Source organism: Aspergillus pseudonomiae, assembly GCF_009193645.1.
Source record: "Aspergillus pseudonomiae strain CBS 119388 unplaced genomic scaffold BDV37scaffold_45, whole genome shotgun sequence".
NCBI classification, from domain to species: domain Eukaryota; kingdom Fungi; phylum Ascomycota; class Eurotiomycetes; order Eurotiales; family Aspergillaceae; genus Aspergillus; species Aspergillus pseudonomiae.
The window spans coordinates 174,042-190,752 of record NW_022476037.1 but is presented as its reverse complement, the minus strand read 5'-3'; the positions used below and the strand labels follow the sequence as shown (position 1 = coordinate 190,752).

General features: G+C 49.3%; 6 protein-coding genes across 6 annotated transcripts; 5 read left to right on the top strand and 1 right to left on the bottom strand.

Annotated features, from left to right (window-relative positions):
* Window positions 1–45: 45 nt before the first annotated feature.
* BDV37DRAFT_251592 (uncharacterized protein) lies at window positions 46–1,622 on the top strand. Its single transcript, XM_032082323.1, has one exon. The coding sequence runs from the start codon at window positions 149–151 to the stop codon at window positions 947–949; it is 801 nt and encodes a 266-aa protein (XP_031940268.1). The 5' UTR covers window positions 46–148; the 3' UTR covers window positions 950–1,622.
* A 349-nt stretch (window positions 1,623–1,971) lies between these two features.
* BDV37DRAFT_284275 (uncharacterized protein) lies at window positions 1,972–6,254 on the top strand (the record flags this gene model as incomplete). The annotated part of the gene is made up of 3 exons (XM_032087468.1): window positions 1,972–2,271; window positions 2,322–4,703; window positions 4,752–6,254. The coding sequence occupies 3 exons, from the start codon at window positions 1,972–1,974 to the stop codon at window positions 6,252–6,254; spliced, it is 4,185 nt and encodes a 1,394-aa protein (XP_031940267.1).
* BDV37DRAFT_151523 (uncharacterized protein) lies at window positions 6,213–8,404 on the top strand. Its single transcript, XM_032078992.1, has one exon. The coding sequence runs from the start codon at window positions 6,662–6,664 to the stop codon at window positions 8,069–8,071; it is 1,410 nt and encodes a 469-aa protein (XP_031940266.1). The 5' UTR covers window positions 6,213–6,661; the 3' UTR covers window positions 8,072–8,404.
* Window positions 8,405–8,454: 50 nt separating this feature from the next.
* On the bottom strand, window positions 8,455–12,494 carry BDV37DRAFT_251588 (DUF3433 domain-containing protein). The gene is made up of 2 exons (XM_032082322.1): window positions 12,473–12,494; window positions 8,455–12,407 (listed from the first exon to the last, which is right to left on the bottom strand). Exon 2 carries the CDS (start codon window positions 12,076–12,078, stop codon window positions 8,530–8,532), a length of 3,549 nt encoding a protein of 1,182 aa, XP_031940265.1. The 5' UTR covers window positions 12,079–12,407; window positions 12,473–12,494; the 3' UTR covers window positions 8,455–8,529.
* A 1,080-nt stretch (window positions 12,495–13,574) lies between these two features.
* Window positions 13,575–15,554, top strand: BDV37DRAFT_151475 (FAD-dependent monooxygenase). The gene is made up of 2 exons (XM_032078990.1): window positions 13,575–14,183; window positions 14,249–15,554. The coding sequence occupies exons 1-2, from the start codon at window positions 13,888–13,890 to the stop codon at window positions 15,198–15,200; spliced, it is 1,248 nt and encodes a 415-aa protein (XP_031940264.1). The 5' UTR covers window positions 13,575–13,887; the 3' UTR covers window positions 15,201–15,554.
* BDV37DRAFT_284271 (uncharacterized protein) lies at window positions 15,314–16,581 on the top strand (the record flags this gene model as incomplete). The annotated part of the gene is made up of 3 exons (XM_032087467.1): window positions 15,314–15,762; window positions 16,024–16,269; window positions 16,350–16,581. 3 exons carry the CDS (start codon window positions 15,314–15,316, stop codon window positions 16,579–16,581), a joined length of 927 nt encoding a protein of 308 aa, XP_031940263.1.
* Between the last annotated feature and the right edge of the window lie 130 nt (window positions 16,582–16,711).

Below are 16,711 nucleotides of genomic sequence, written 5' to 3'. Positions count from 1 at the left end.
GGAATATAATTTATCGCGATGAATATAATGCGGCAAAATCATTTCAGGTCTCCGAGCATGGAATTGACAAACTGATAAGAGAGAAAAACCGAGAAACAAAATAGCGAACCAGATCGGGAAAAAAGTCATTGGTTACATAACAAAAAGAATGTCTTCCGAAGCAACGGCCCAAGATATCAATGTCGTGGCCGAATATCTCGGGGATCAACAGGTCCAAGACCTATCGTCATGTCCCCCGGTGGACGGTATCGTTATCTGCGCATCGGCAATTCTCTATCAAGCCGAATATTTGTTCCAGGTACTACAAGAGCGACCGTCGTTGAGCAAATGTTTGGTCCTATGTGGTGGCGTGGGCCACTCTACCCATTTCCTGTATGAGGCTGTCGCACAACACCCTCGCTTCTCGCAGATCGCACAAGAAATCCACGGCTTACCCGAAGCTCGTGTCTTGGAGAGGATCCTGGACACGTTCTTTGACCGATCCGCCATCACGGATGGAGGTTGTATGATCTTGGTCGAAGATCAATCCACAAACTGTGGCTTAAACGCCTCGCTGAGTCGGAATGTGCTCGATGCAGCTGGCTTCCAAGCGCTCCAGACGTGTATGATCATTCAAGATCCCACGATGATGCTGCGAACAAAAGCCTCATTCCAAAAGGCGTACGGAGACAGGCTGTCGCCTCCATCTTTCATGAGCTGTCCAATAATTGTCCCGCATATGGAGAGATCGGAAGGTGGGGAGCTGAAATATCAAGAGTTACCACTGGGAAACACATGGTGGCCACTGGGTCGATTTTTAGAGTTGGTAATGGGGGAAATCCCTAGACTGAGGGATGATGAAAGTGGATATGGGCCAAGAGGAAAGGCGTTCATCCCTCATGTGGAGGTACCAGAGCATGTTGAAGAAGCATGGTCACGACTACGGGTGGTTTCAAACGCCTGTCGGTGAATATTTCGCTGTCTCATAGAAGTAGAAATACCACCCTGATGAAATTATCATGCACGGACCATTGATACGTTGATGTTAGCGAAACGAATCAACAAATGGAACTCTTCTACCATGAATACAACCCAACTGAAGGCATCTTACATCTCCTGCCACTGTTAGGTATTGTTGATCCCCTTTGACATACCATGCTTTGATTCCTTTCGTTATTCATCACGATGGAACCATTCACTGGGAGATGAGTTGATGCTATCTGAGTACTGGGAATTCGCGAAGGCTCTACATGTGTGGAGATGGCTGAATGACTTGGGAGAGAATCTGAAGGACATTCTCCAGCCATACTACCCCGAGCATGTGTTCTACCCATCTGTGTTGAGAGTACTATGGTGAAGGCACTCTATCACCAGCAAGAAGCCGATCAACCATTCAGTTCAACATAGTTTAATAGGTACAAATCACCCGATCTATACTACAGCGTGTACGGTTCTCTATATAAACGTTATGCAGCCTGAAAAACATCTTACATCTTCACCCTCCACACACACTAGGAACAAGATATTGCGCGAGCTGGCCTTAGAGCACTACACTCATGAAGACTACTCTGGAAATTGGGCATTGTATAGAACACCACTATATAACATCACCATAAATCAAATATACCCTTTCGTCTTTAATATCCTTATATATCTTGTTGATCGACATCTGCATCAGCCCAACCAGATGCCTTTGTATAATTTGAACAATCGCATACGGCTGCCGCTTCCATCTTGGCCAAATTATCTTCGCCAATAACTATCCTCGGCGACTGCCCAGGCGCCACTTAGCTGATCGATCTGCAGGTGCCGAGCAATTAAACCCAGCTAGCGAGGCTCTCACACGTCAGTACCTGCACGTCTAAGCCTCATCCCACAGGGCGTCACGCATAAAAAGATGAAAGGAGTACGCGACTAGTTGATCCTGCGACATTCCCCGCATCACCTCTGGCAGCCCAACACCTGCGGCTTGAAAATTTGCTACAATCAAACATGGTGACAACAGTGTTCACGGACGCATCACGGTTTATACCACAAGGACTCGACGCCACGACCAACAAGGAGCTGACGGAGATATGGACGCGTGTTCAGAGTCGGGTGTTGGCGCTAGCCGATGGGGACCAGCGCAAGATCAGGCCGCTTGGGGTGAACGACGTGTTATCGCATCTGGACGCAGCGCAGAGGAATGACAAAGTGTCGTCTTGGAAGCTCCAGGCTATCAAAGACTCATTCAATAAAGCCTTACTGTTCATTCAAACAGTAGGTGGTATAGCAGCTGGTGCTGCGTCACAGGTATGACTTTCTCGAGTGCCCAAGCCCAAGACAAGCTAACGGTCGGCAAGGCTTTTGGACCCTCGGAGCTATGCTTCAATGCGCTCAATTTTGTGATCCAAGCATGGCAGGGCTATCAAGGCATTTTCGAAGAATTAGCTGGGCTGCTGGAGAAATGTGCCGAATATCTAGGCCGTTTGGAGTACCATGTCCACGCAGGGATGGACGCGAAGTTGAGTAAAGTCGCATGCCAGCACTTGCTCCTCTTCGTGGAAATCTGCGATCGAACAGTTAAGCTCCGCTCACGGAGAAGAAAGCTGCTTGCCGGGGTCAAGATATTGTTCCTGCAGGATAATGGGGTCACGGATCTGCTCGCCAGGATGGAGGGCCTCGTCGATAAAGAGAACCGTCTGGTCGTTGCGCAGACATTTGCGCTGGCCTCAGACGCTGCAACCAGCTCGAAGGCGAATCTCGTTCTCATGCAGGGTCTTGTGGAATCGTTTGCGGAGGACAGAGCTGAGCAGAAGAAGGAAAAGCATAAGCAATACAGGGAGCAGGTCGTCCTGAAGGCACTGGCGTTTGATGAGACCAAGATGAACCAAGAAAGCGGCGAGCCAGAGGCTTTCTGGCAAACAATCTATCGCAACTACCTTAAGCAACGGGTATGGGGTACCGGTGAATGGATTTTCAGTGAACACAGATACCTTGAATGGGAGAAGGGACAATCCAGGGGGCCGATCCTGGCTATCGCTGGTGGTGAAGGGACTGGAAAGAGCTTCCTCACGTCCACTATCATCAAGCGTCTCAATCAGAGGAAAACTACAGAGAGCTCCGACAGTAGGATTTCAACCGGCTATTATTTTCTGGAAGGGAATTCTCGGGATGAGCTTAAAAATGCAATGAACCTAGAGACGGTCGCAAAGTCACTCGTTTGGCAATTCAGTCAGTCTGAGAGAATCTATCTCAAATCCGTCGCCCAAATCTGTGAACGCCATGGAGAGATCGACCCGAACGACATCTCAAAGCATCTGGTCTTCGGTAATAAGGATCTAGCCAGCATGAACATCACCTTTTATATTGTCATTGATGGGCTGGGCGACACAGTGGGAGAAGGTATGGTCAGGTTCTTACAGAGAGCCTCCATGCCCATTCCTGGTCGCGACATTCGCGTTCTGGTAACCGGTGACCCCAGATGCTTTGAGCAGTTAAGCAAAGTTGAGAATGTTCACTTTGATTGCATATCCATCAGTACGCATAACCGATCGGATGTTGAGAAGTTTATAGAGAACCGGATGGATAGGATGCCAGCGTTGACCGATCGCGCTCGCTTGGGAATATCAGAGCTAAGAGACAATATTCGGCACAGACTGTGTACCGAAACAAATGGTGACTACTTCAAGATAGATCGGACCCTTGACCATATTAGCTCCCTGGAGTATAAAACGGACATACAGCAGGCTCTGGACGATGCAAGCAAGGAACGCTCGCAGCAGATAACCGAGGAAATCGAAAAGATGAACGAAAGCCGCTCCGAAAAAGAACTCTTGGAAATCAATGAGATTGTACGCTGGATCGTTTATGGAAAGGAGCTTCTCACGCCAAAACAGATGTCTGCAGTTCTATATATAAGGAGCGGAGAGACGTCGTTACTGCCCTTGGAGCAGAAGATTAAGATAAAATATCCACTATTCGAAGTGGATAGGAACGACAAGGTTGATTTCCGATCCTCTGAGATTGAGCATTACATTCCACTGAGAAACGCCACCCATGACTTGGATGATTCGCATGGCAAGGAGGCAGCACAAGCCGCAGAAGTGGCCATGGTCAAACACTTCCTCCTCACGGTCTGTCCCTCGGAGGTTTATACCAAGTTGAAGTTTGACGCCTACCTCACGCAACTGCTGAGGCCCAAGGGGAACCGTATCAACAAGGATGATCCGCATACGGGTGAGACAAAGATGGCCTTGACTTGTTTAGATGTTTTGACAGAGGAGACTGATCGAAAACGCATGCGACTCCTTCCCTATGCACGGAAATACCTCATAAGCCATTTGTCAGCTGTTGATCTAGCGTTAGCAGACATTGCTTGCAAGCGCGCAGTGGGTATACGCTTGGCGAAACTGTTTACCGAGGACAGTTCAATCGATATCTTATTGCATTGTGCGGAGTCTGTTGATGATCCTACTCTTCGATTCAAGATACGACGCTATTGGCTTTACAGTGATGACAGTGTTAACACCATCCTCCGATGGCTTGGGGACTCTGCTGTTACTTCCGAAATTTCCGACACGACGACACGGGCTTGGGTCGCGAAGGTGACGTCTGGGGCAAAGCCTGATGAAGACCTAATGAGACCTGCCGCAAAAAGAATGGCTGTACATTTCTTGCAAGAGCCTCATTCGGAATCATTCACAAAGGACGCGTTCCTCTTCATTGCCAGCTTCGTGAACAAGGTACGTAGCGTTCCTTCGCAGAAGATCGAAATACTAACCAAGGCATAGATTGAGCGTCGCCAAGGCATTGCTACCCACGAAGTGAATGACCCTAGCTATATTTATTCGAGTGAAGAGATAGACAATGTTGAAAATTGGTGTCAAACGATTCTGGGCGTCAAGACAAAGCCTTCGTTGTGGCACGTTCAAATGGGCATCCTGTTGGAGGTGCTCGGGCTTCCCAGGCTCGCAGAGACCAGGGCTCGTCAAGCCTTAATGCTTGATCCGCAAGACTGGCGAGCGTCCTACCTGTTAGCAAAGTTGGTAGGGACGAAGGAGGGTATTGAGATTCTAAATGCTCCTATTGAGGAGCGTCTTGCATCCGACAGCCAGTGGCGACAAGATCCTGTTCAGCGCGTCGAGTTTGCTAAGCTCCTATACATGTTTGGGCTACTTTACTGGGAAGACAATTGCCCAAGCACAGCTATTATATACTGCAAAATGGCAATGGAACTTGACCCGACGAACTATGACCGGGTGACAATGGTTCTGAGTTCTCTCGCTACCGAGGGCAGGTGGCCAGAGATTATAGTATGTCTGAAAGGAGTCAAGAACTCGGCACACGTCTCACAGGGATTGCCGGCGATGGTCATCGAGCTCTGGAACGCTGATCGGTTCCACCAAATTTTCCTGCAAGCAGCACTACAGATGAAGCACTTCGATCTCCTGGCAGAGACATACGAATCTGCAATCAATATCCTTCAAGAGCGTCAGGACCGTGCCACATTATGTTCTATTCGATATTACTATGCCACAGCAATATTCTCACTGCGAGATCGTGAATCTAAGGCGATTGCCGAGTGGGAGAAGGTTTTGGCCGACGTTCCACAGTCCCATCTGAATGCCATTTTGCCATTGCTGATTAGCAAACTCGGTCCTCTCTATCTCCATAAGGCACAGACGTCGGGGGACGACACCGAGGCTGCTTCTTCATACCTCCAGAAGCTAGAGGACTTAGTTCCCGACGGAGCATCTAGGAGCTACGCACTCCCACCAAAGCTTTATCTTGCGCGGTACTACCAGACTCAGGGAGATGTGCTACGAGCTAAACAAATCACTCGAGAGATCGTGAAACAGGCTCTAGAAATACTGTCCGACGACGACGAAGACAATGACAAATACGCCTATTCTAGTTTATTGACTGTGTTCCTACCCTTGGAGGATACTCGAAACATGCTAACAAGTTTGGCCATGATGTCACTAAATACTTCTGACACAGCTATCATCTACTGTGATGGAGACTGTGGAAATTCCTGGTCATACTTGGGCGACATGCTCTGGTGTAGGGATTGCATTGACTTCCAGATTGACATGGAATGCTACCAGAAACTTTGCGATGGCACCCTTCCGTTTGCAGTCTGCCATAAGAGCCATGACATTCTCCACATTCCTGGGAGGGAGTCGATCATCCGAGACATTCCAGTGGGCTGTGTGCCGTTCGGAGAAGCAGTTATCCCTTTGGACGAATGGACGGAACTTATTAGAAGGAACTATGTCTACATTGATCACTAAGACAGAGGAACTGATTTTACATACTGCACAGTTCATTTACTGGTATTGACTTTTTCCTAGTTCACTCGAAGATGGTGCTTTCGTCAAAAGGTGGCACAAATCATAAAGTTTCCGGCGAACAGGGTATTTCTGACATGTCCCACTGAAATGACTGCTCAAGGCTGCGCTTGTCATCTATTCAGTACCATGGATAGTCATGCTGACTGCGCCGGTTCCTGCTGCACAGTAGGGCTGGTGCACCACCGTCAGCGGACGAAAGAGGAATTTAGCTATTGGTGCCCTCAGGTCTAAAATGTTTTAAAATGAACCGACACGTGTGTTTACCTTCCATATAAAAAGATCCATTACCCTCCTCCACAACCCACCTTTCTGTCGCGTTCCGCTGCGTCGCACTTGAACTACCCACAATGCCCCTCTCGTTGTGCACCCCCTGGCGCCTCCTACACGCCATACTTCTCCTAATCGCCCTCGTACAAGCCCAGTCACTCTCAGAAGAAGAGTTCACTGCTGAGAACATAATAACACGTGATGTGTGTATCCTCGGCGGCGGCGCAACAGGCGCATACGCGGCGATCCGCCTAAAAGACATGAACAAAAGTGTAGTCGTCGTCGAACGCAACTCACGGCTCGGCGGGCATGCCGAAACGCTCTACGTGGAGAACGGCGGCCATGTCGATTACGGCGTGCAGGGCGTCTTCAACACCAATCTATCAAGGGATTTCTTCACTCGCCTCGGCGTGCAATGGAAACCGCTGACCCCAGGTTCCCTCGTTAACAAATACGTGAACTTCAAAACCGGACAGGAGGTTCCCCCTCCAGCTGGCGTTGTAGACACCGTCGCCGCCCTCCTTGTCTACTGGTCTGCTATCCAGAAATTCGACTACCTGAAAGACGGCGTCTACAACCTCCCTGACCCCGTGCCGGAAGAGCTCCTCTGGCCGTTTAGCCAGTTCGTCGAGAAATACAAGTTCGAAGGGGCGCTAAACGTGATATACACGTTCGCAAATGCGTTGGGGGATATGCTCACCACCCCGACACTATATGTCATCCAAGCATTCGGCATCGCACATATAGACATCTTCCTACAGGGAGGATACATCACGCCGAACAACGGGATGTATGAACTCTACCGCAAGGCCAGTGAGGTCCTCGACGCGGACGTTCTATACAACAGCAAAGCCACTCACACCAGACGCTCAGACACTGGAATCAAGATACTCACGCAAGACACGTCGGGAAAGAAAACACTCATCGAAGCGAAAACGCTCCTCGTCACCATCCCCCCGACTCCCGAGAATCTGAAAAGCCTCGACCTCGTCCCAGAAGAAAGATCACTCTTCGCCAAGCTCTTCTGGAAAACATACTACGTTGCTGTCCTCAAGAACACGGGAATCCCCAACGACATCAACGTCCAGAACATCGACCCGGATGAGAAACCGGGCAATCTCCCGCGCGCCCCCTTCCAGTGGGCGCTCCAGGATATGGGTCCCAATAACTATCTCGCAAGTAAAATCGTCGGGGATATGAACTTCACGGACTCGCAGGCCTGGGAACTCATTATGGGGGATTTACACCGCATGGCGACGGCGGGGACGTTTGTTATTCGGGAGGATTGGGAGATGGCGGTGTTTGGGAGCCATGTTCCGACGTCGATGATGGTGGGGGTGGAGGACGTACGGGATGGGTTTTACAGGAAGGTTTATGGGTTGCAGGGTCAGAGGAGCACGTTTTGGACGGGGTTGACTCTTGCTTCGGATTATTCGGCTTTGTTGTGGCAGTATACGGATTCTGTTGTGGGGAAGATGTTTGGAGGGTGAGGATTGGACAGTTGGGATGGCGTCGTGGCTTTCGGCGGTTTGACCAAGTTCGGTGTTGATGTTTGATATGCGGTAATTCGCTATACCCGAATCTGGATTCGATTTTACGTACCACATGAGACCGTCCTCTGCTTGTAGAGAAAAGACGTATTGAATCGCTGAGTACAGCATCAATAGCAGGAAATTTGGATCTGGACTGCGTGGAGGTCGTGAGTGACATGAACCGGTGGATAGAGTCCTCAGTCTATCTAAGTCACATCGCATGATGCTCCTTTAACAGGGTTCATCCTTGTAAATTATCGTATGGACAACATGTACTACGATGTCATCCAGCAAAAGATAGGTCATTTGATAGGGCTTCATGATTAGAATATTATATTAGCGTCAATGATGTACAGTTTCCATGATATCGTTATACACTATTTACAAGCCCTACATCAGGTCATATAGACATGCGGTCACCCAGCCTTTTCAGCCCGATCCTCTTCGATAACCCATTTCTGTTCTCCGGTTGGTGTGGTGGCCATCCGGAAAATATACCTTTTATCGAGCCCGATCAGGTACTCCCGACGAGCGGCAGTGGTCCAGTCATAGGTACCGTAGAAACTAGGGAGGATGGGGCTGTCGGTAAGCCAGACAAGCACAGAGCCAAGTGACCGCGGGACTCGGGGCCCCTTGAACTTGCCGTATCGTGTGATGAACACGAGGACGAGGGCAATGACCATGGACGATACCATGATCAGGGCGACGATGAATGATGACAGGGACCGGGCGACGGCCCATGTGGGTCGCATAATTTGGGCATTGTTGTCCATTATCGGTTCGGGTAGGGGTTTGAGGTACATGTCTTTCTGAAGGCTGAAATATGCTGCGAAAAGCCATTGGTAGACTTGTTGTGTTGCATCAGCGAGACGGTCCGGGTCGATAATTGTCAGTTGGGAGTTCCCATTTTCGTACAGCATCTTGATCAGGGAACCGGGCCAGTCGGACGGGAATAACTTGGGCTCATCAACGGCGCCCTTTCCAGAGGTGTCCTGGATTGAAGCGAGAAAGTGTTGGTGGTAGTTTGCCACGTTCGACGTCACATTGTCTACTAGTTGCCCGCTCGTGAATGCGCTGTCGATTGGGTAGTAATACTGTAGTATCCCACTGGGATCAAATCCAATTGTGAAATTTTGTATTCTTGGAATCGAATGGCATTGCAAAGCGAGTTTCGAATAGAAGTCTGGGTTAGAGCTCGAGTGAAGGGTTAGAAGAACAGTCAGCGTGCCATTATCAGTCGCTCCATTCGGTGCTAGTAGCTGGACTGAATATGGTTCGCTTGCGTTGTCACGAATGATAGATGGCACACGCTCCCCATTCTCAGTATCTCTAGTGGTAAGGTTGGGGATACTCGAATCCTCATTGAACTCATCCTTCGGGAGGCCGTGGGTAAGCGGAACAAGATGACAATTCAAATCAGCCCCAATACCCAGCGTCACAGCTTGGTACGTGTTATCCATCTTATCCGTATGAACTGAGAATGGAACAAATGAATAATCCGGCGATGTCCACGGAAGCAACGAAATCGAATTTAACAGGGTTGATTCAATAGGACCGTACTGGAAAAGGGTAGGGATGGTACTGGAATTGAGAATGGTAGAACGGTCGTAGCGTAATTCCACAGCCTGCGTAGGCCAGGCTGCTGTCGTGCGGCTTTGGGTAAATAGCGCGCCCAGAACGGCTGGAAGACCGGTGTTGATGACGCAACACAGTGAGACCAGGCTGAGCACGAAGGAGCGGGAGCGTATAGACCGGAAAAACACGGTAATTGGACTTTGGGAGGATAGATTGAGCAGCAAGGAATTCCTCGCGTCTACCCCGCCTTTTTGGAGATGAATCCACGGCTCTAGTATGCCCAGATGCAAGTAGATCGAATTGAACAAAGCTCGCAAGATAGACGCGATAAGAGACGGTATAATGTTCAAAGCAATAGAGAATCGATCTGATGCACTATCGGAAAGGCGTCGGAGGCGGCGATCTGTTGAACACAGAACGAACAATACTGCCATGAAACAGATAACCGCTAACAAGCCTAGAAGCTCAGCGACAAATATGGGTTTCGATAAGAAATGAAGGCTGGGATCTGGGCGTGTTGCTTTCCTACTCGCTTGTTTGTTTGATAGAACTTTCTCACGTAATGTTCTGGGCGGGGCTTCTCCGGGAAGGAACCCCAGTTTTCGACCTGATGGCTCTTGATACCAGTAGCATTGCCAGGCACGCAGCTTGCGATTCAGTTGTCGCGCGGTGGATTGGTCAGTGTACTTGGCAATCGTCTGAACACCAGCTGGGTTGAATAGATCCGCCACGATGCTGCACATAGCCGCGATCGAGCCGGGGTCACTCTTGAGTATGTTCTCGCGCGACTGGTAGAAAACAGCAAGGAAAACACACGTGACTCCCCCAAGGAGAAGGATTATCTCGGACGCAATTGCAGGGGAGGTAATGACCAGGACAGCCACTTGGTCAGTTGTGCCGACGCCTTGAATAGGAGTATACGCTGCATTTGTATTGAAGAGGCGGCTCAGCAAACGCGCAAAACGGAGCTTCATATCCGTACGGATTTTGGACATGAATTCGTCCCCAGAGATGGGAACCTGCGAGTACTGCCCAGATGTAGAGCACAGGGGCATATACCCTCCTATTCCTAGGTCACATCGACCAAGAGAATGGTTTGTCAACGTTCCATTGCCAGAGGGGCAAACATTTCCCGTAGGGCAGATGCCGCTTTTGAGAAATGTTTTAAATCCAGCTATATCCAAATCCGAACTATTGAGAGCAGATATAGAGTCCTTATCGACAATAATTGCAACTACCGAGCCATTGGCCTGCATGGAAACCTCCGCCTTCGCCGTATAATACTGCATGTCACATGAGAAGAACTGAGCCTTGGGTGTCACTACAACTGGTGCCGAGGGGCTTTCTCTCTGTCCGACTAAGCGACCAGAATCCGTTGCCTCGATGTCGAGGAGAAAGCCGTATACATCACGTGGGGCACACGGGATCGTGTCAAGCTCCCAGCGTCGGGCCTGTACCGGAGTAGCTGTCAGGTCGAAGATACCACTGTAGTTCGCATTGAAAGTGCAGTTCTGGGAAGGGTCAGGAAGTGATGCCAGACGCAGGTCATGAAGCGCACAGGTTAGGGTAGAGTAATTAGAATGATCGGCAGTGGTCTCCCCGATGCTCACAGTGGCATTCGCCGTGGGTGGGTTGCTGACTGGCAAATCGGAGCATGTAAGGTCGGCCCAGTACACGGTATGATTAACTTTCCATCGAGCCGTGGCGAGTGTATCATCGGAGGGGAGTTCTACTGGTGGGATGGCAAAGTGTGAGAGACGCGACGGTGTCTCTCCAAGATCTCCCCTTGTCAGAGAATATAGACTCATGTTCCGTTGCGAAGATATCCATTCGGCTTGCTCTCCAACCGCCACCAGTTCCGGCCAACTTCTCAACGTCGCGGGAGAAGACGTTGGGACGCTATCCAGATCCAGCAAAGCGCTCAGTGTAGAGGGCAGCAGTAGCTGTACGAGAATATTAATGATAGACATCCCAAACACCACCCAATGCTTTCTCCTCGCCGAAGAGAAAGGCGCTGATATGAAAGGCCCAAAGATATAATTAGCGGAAAGCACGTCGGCAGGAAATATCTGCTCTTTGGATAGCTGAAAGTAGGGCTCTAAACGGAAGACATCGTAGACCGTGAAAGACCAGAGGGTCATCAACGACAAGCCCAGGATTGTTGGAATATAATTGTACGCAAACGTCACATGGTCTGGTACATCGTCTGTGTCGTCGTAAAATACAAGACCACCTTTGATATCACTGTACTGTCGAAGCAGCTCGATAGCCAGCAGCATTACGACCATGACCGATGCCAGGAAAAGCAGGTAAGTCGGGCGTAGCGTCCTTGGACGCCATCCTGACCCTGTCACCGACCTCGCTGCTTTAGATCCATATTTCCCCCACATTGCATACGGCAACCTTCCGGCTTCCGCAGTAGATCTGTCGTTAGCGGGATTCAAGGGCAGCTCCTCTTAGCTTCGTCCCCTACTGCGTAGCTGTGGGGTGGTTCCGCTACTGCCGCCGAAATGGACAAGAACCCCCAGAGGCATTGAGTTGATCAAGACTCGCCAAATTTAGGGAACATCGCATTCACTCCAGGCGAGAGCCGTGGGGACCATTACTTGATCTCTGGTATTCATCAATGTCTCACAGTCAAACCGACAAACACCGTGGAATTAATATCCGTCGAGAGGTTGGAAATGGTATTAAGGTTTGACGAAAAAACGACGGGTTCCTGTGCCGTTAGGGGGTTCCACGTGACAGAGACCACTCATACCATTTACGGCGTGGAGTACGTACTTGCGTTCGTCATCTCCTCCACCGCCTCAGTTTTCTGCCAGGCACGGTGGATGGAATCACCCATACTCTTGCATACCATATAGTACCTTACTATTAGCCTCACAAGTGGTATCCTGGATCCGTACAAAATCGAGGAATATCTTAATGATTGATATACTTGATTGCTTAGTCATTTTGGCCTAAACAACAAGCCTGGTGTGGGAGCCCTTAGTAGCCGGGTTATCCCGCAAGCCTGTCAACGAAAATATATGTCTCTTCCAGTAGTTCATAGGCGGGATAGAAGTAAAAAAGACTCGTATGAAAAGAAATTAAAGAAGGCTATTGGATGAAAGTGATACTCTTTCAATACTATAGAAGTATTTCACTCTCTGTTTAGATTAATGGACATAAAAAGAAAATGGAGAACGTTCGAAGTAAGAACATCAATATTGTCGGGTGTATTCCACGAAGCCCAACCCGTCCATTCTGCCTGGCCAGACCGCCTTATCATGTGGTGGGCTGACTTGTAGTCACTGGCCCGGGAAGCAAACCCGCCCTGATTCCGTCCCGCCCCGGCGCAAGGCCAAGTCTTCGGTGTGGCCAACATTGTTTTTTAATTTCGTTGATTCAGCTATCCTTTGCCATCAATTTCTCCTGTTTTGCCTTGAAGATACTGGATCACTTTCACTTTGTATAATTTCTATACGAAGTAAGTATTTCAGGATTGTGAGAAGTGATCCTCGCTCCACACAGTTGGCTGTCAACACATTGGAAATCGGGCCAGGGAGACCTAGGATGGGCACTAGATGAAATGCAGTGTATACATCAACCTCAGCCAGCCACGAGGCTTTCATACCATAATTTCAAGACAGATCATGGAACATGCTGATCATACTGGACCCGAAACGGAATATTTTCGGATCTGACCGGCCCGTACTGTGCTATGATCGATGATCGAGGTCTTCTTATATTTGCCAACATCATACGCTCTCAATCACATAATTCCAAAAGCAACTATCAGTAAAACATCCAAAGAACCCATGCCAAATACACATGCATACGCAGGCTCGAATTCCAGTACATCTGAGAATGGGACCAAGAGAAATATGCCAAGTGATTGAGAATTTTACGATCTGCGATTGCGCAGATGGGGTATGTTGATTCCGCGATTGACAGTATACACTGTGTTAATTGGTTGTGGTGAGTGGTCTTTTTGGACCAGCCTTCATGGAAACTAGCATATTTGGTTCTTCAATGGACTGGAAAAAGAAAGGATATCCTTCAAAGTTGTAGCCTATAGGATGACACGTGAGATCTCCTGTTACACAACGACGTAGAAGCGACTGTATAAACTGTCAGCATCAGCCTGTGGTCCGGAAGACCTTGATCTGCCCGCCATCTGCACCTTGAGTTCACCTGGGAGGACGTGGACAACCATGGCAAAAGTGAAGAACTTTCGTGTGATCATCGTCGGCGGCTCCATCGCTGGCCTCACCCTCGCCCATAGTTTGCAGCGATGCGGAATTGATTTTGTCGTTCTGGAAGCCAATGATCACATTGCGCCGCAAGTCGGAGCTTCAGTCGGCATCCTCGCAAACGGGGCCCGAATTTTGGATCAACTTGGTATATTTGACGATGTGTTGGAAGAGACTGTCGTCGCGAAGACAATGCACTACTGGTCTGGCACGGCCAAGCATCTTACGACAGAGCCACTTCAAATCTTTGAGGACAGGTATGAAACACCAAGAATTGTGGTGCTGCAAGATCAAATAGGTCTGACCGTCAATTTACAATTAGACACGGTTACCCAATCGCGTTCTTAGACCGGCAGATAGTACTGCGTATTCTCTATTTCCGCTTGGGAGAACACCAACGCCGAGTCCACATAAACAAAAAGGTCGTCCGAGTGGAGAATCTGCCAAATAAAGCTGTTGTGCACTGCGAAGATGGGTCGACTTTCGAAGGAGATCTGGTTGTAGGTGCGGATGGCGTAAGGGGTATTGTTAGAGAGGAGATGTGGAGGTATATGGAGTCTCTCGGGTTGATCAAGGATGTTGTTACAGAAAAGTCCAGTATGTCTGGTGAACTGCACAACAACCTCATTCTATTTCCGTGCTTATTAGTGTCTCATGATTTAGATATGAAAGCCGAATACTCATACGTGTTTGGCATCTCGAATCCGACCGCTGGAGTAAATCCCGGAGAAGCTCACCGGACCTTTGCGAAGGGTTATTCCACCCTCACCATCGGCGGAAAAGGGGGTCGCATCTATTGGTTTCTTTTTGCTAAGATGGGCCGGTCATTCACTGGATTGAACGTGCCCAGGTTTAACAAGCAAGACCTGGGGGACCATGTAGCCAAGTATCTGCATATACCCATCACACCAACTGTTCCCTTCTCGAAGGTCTATGAGAAGGTTGAGGTCACGGCGTACCTTTGCTTGGAGGAGGAATTTTACCTGTATTGGAGTATGGATCGATGTGTTTGTATTGGAGATTCGATTCATAAGGTATGTCTTCAACTGAAACCTCTCTCCAGAGCTCAGGCTACGCTGACCGACCTACCGCAGATGACTCCAAATATCGGCCAAGGAGGCAACAGTGCAATTGAAACTGCTGCATCATTGGCAAATTGTCTGTCCAATTTGGTTAAATGCTCTGAAGGACATGACCCGATTGCTCTCCAAAGCATCAATACTGCACTCAAGAATGGCAAAAGGCCCGGCAACCCCGGGCTAAAGAGATTCTGACGCTGGCAAACGAGGCGACTCGATTCGAATCGGGCGCAACTATTATGCATACCATAATCTCGCAATACCTGCTACCTTATTTGTCTCGTTACCTTCCATACCGATCGTCTCAGATGTTCGTCGAGGGCGAGATTCTCGATTTCCTCCCGGTCCCTGCGAGGGCTGTGCAAGGCATCCGACCGTCTGGTCAGACTAAAACCGCCCTCATCAGGATAGTGAAGCTTGTACTGACATGTGTACCACTTATCGGGCTAATCGCTTATGCTATTATCTCGATGGGACTCTTTGAGAAGGGGTTTCCCATAGCCCTTCCGATTCTCCAGAACGACTCATGGACTGCAAGGAACGGGGAAATGTTGAGAGTCGCAGAACCTATACACAATCTGTTCGTCCTGGTCAAACTGATCGGGTCATTAATCGCCTTCTTCTTGCCATTACTTGGCAACTCTCAGCCCGCATCATATTGGCAAGTGAGATCTTTACTGACCGACTTGGGGATAGTGTGCGTGATTTGGCTCCTGGAGCGCTACCGCAAGACTCATATCTGGGCTGAAGTGATGCTGTAAGTGAAGGCCGTTTCTGTGTCAACAATGCTATTTCCCATGGATAACACAGGATATGCTGACTGGATACAATATCCACAGTTTTGTGCTGCTGGGAACGGTATTCCCATTTTGAAGGGTTAGGTTGCTCGTCCCCTTGGCCTGTATGATCGAAGATTTGCGCACACCGGTCGCTAATCTCCTCGGCTGCCGATTCAAACAGATGCGCTCGGGTGGTTCCTCTCCACACTCATTGCAGGGTGCTACGGACCCAATTTTAGCAATATCATCCCGAAGACGTTTGCCATGCGTCAATACTTCAACGCCATCTGGCAGTTATTCCCCATCACCGTGCCCCTGGTGGAGGCTCCCTTCCGCCTTGTCGAGACATGCGCATCCCTGCCCACCCAACGGCGACCACAACAGGAGGATGAAGCGAAACGATATTCCACCAAACGTCTGCACCGCATTAGTCACATGGATCTATCGCTCGCTCTGGTCTATGGCTCGACCTTCGTTCACACTCGGTGTTCGCTTCCGGAGGGGTCTCTAGGATCAGTCTGTTTTTGCCGGAATACCAACTTCCTGCGACGACCTTTGCCGACAGTGTTGCGATATTCCTCAAGTACGATGCAACAATCACGATGACAAGCGGACTTGTTTGGCTGGGGATGAAATCCAGTGAATTGAAAGACCTCGTTTCGTGGTGGAAGGTGATTGGGCGATTCGCGCAAACGACTGCGATTCTGGGTTCTGGTGAGATGGCCTTGAGTTGGGCCTGGAGGGAAGAGATCATGCCAAAGATTGAGAAGACACAGTCGCATTCGAAAGAGGTTTGAATCTGGCGTTGTTTCTGGGTGTACACAAATTTGTAGTCAAGAATAATGACACTCTGCGATTGAAACTTGCGACAATTTCTAAGGGCTGAAACATGTCGGGCGCAATCACCTCAAACGAGAAAAATTGTGA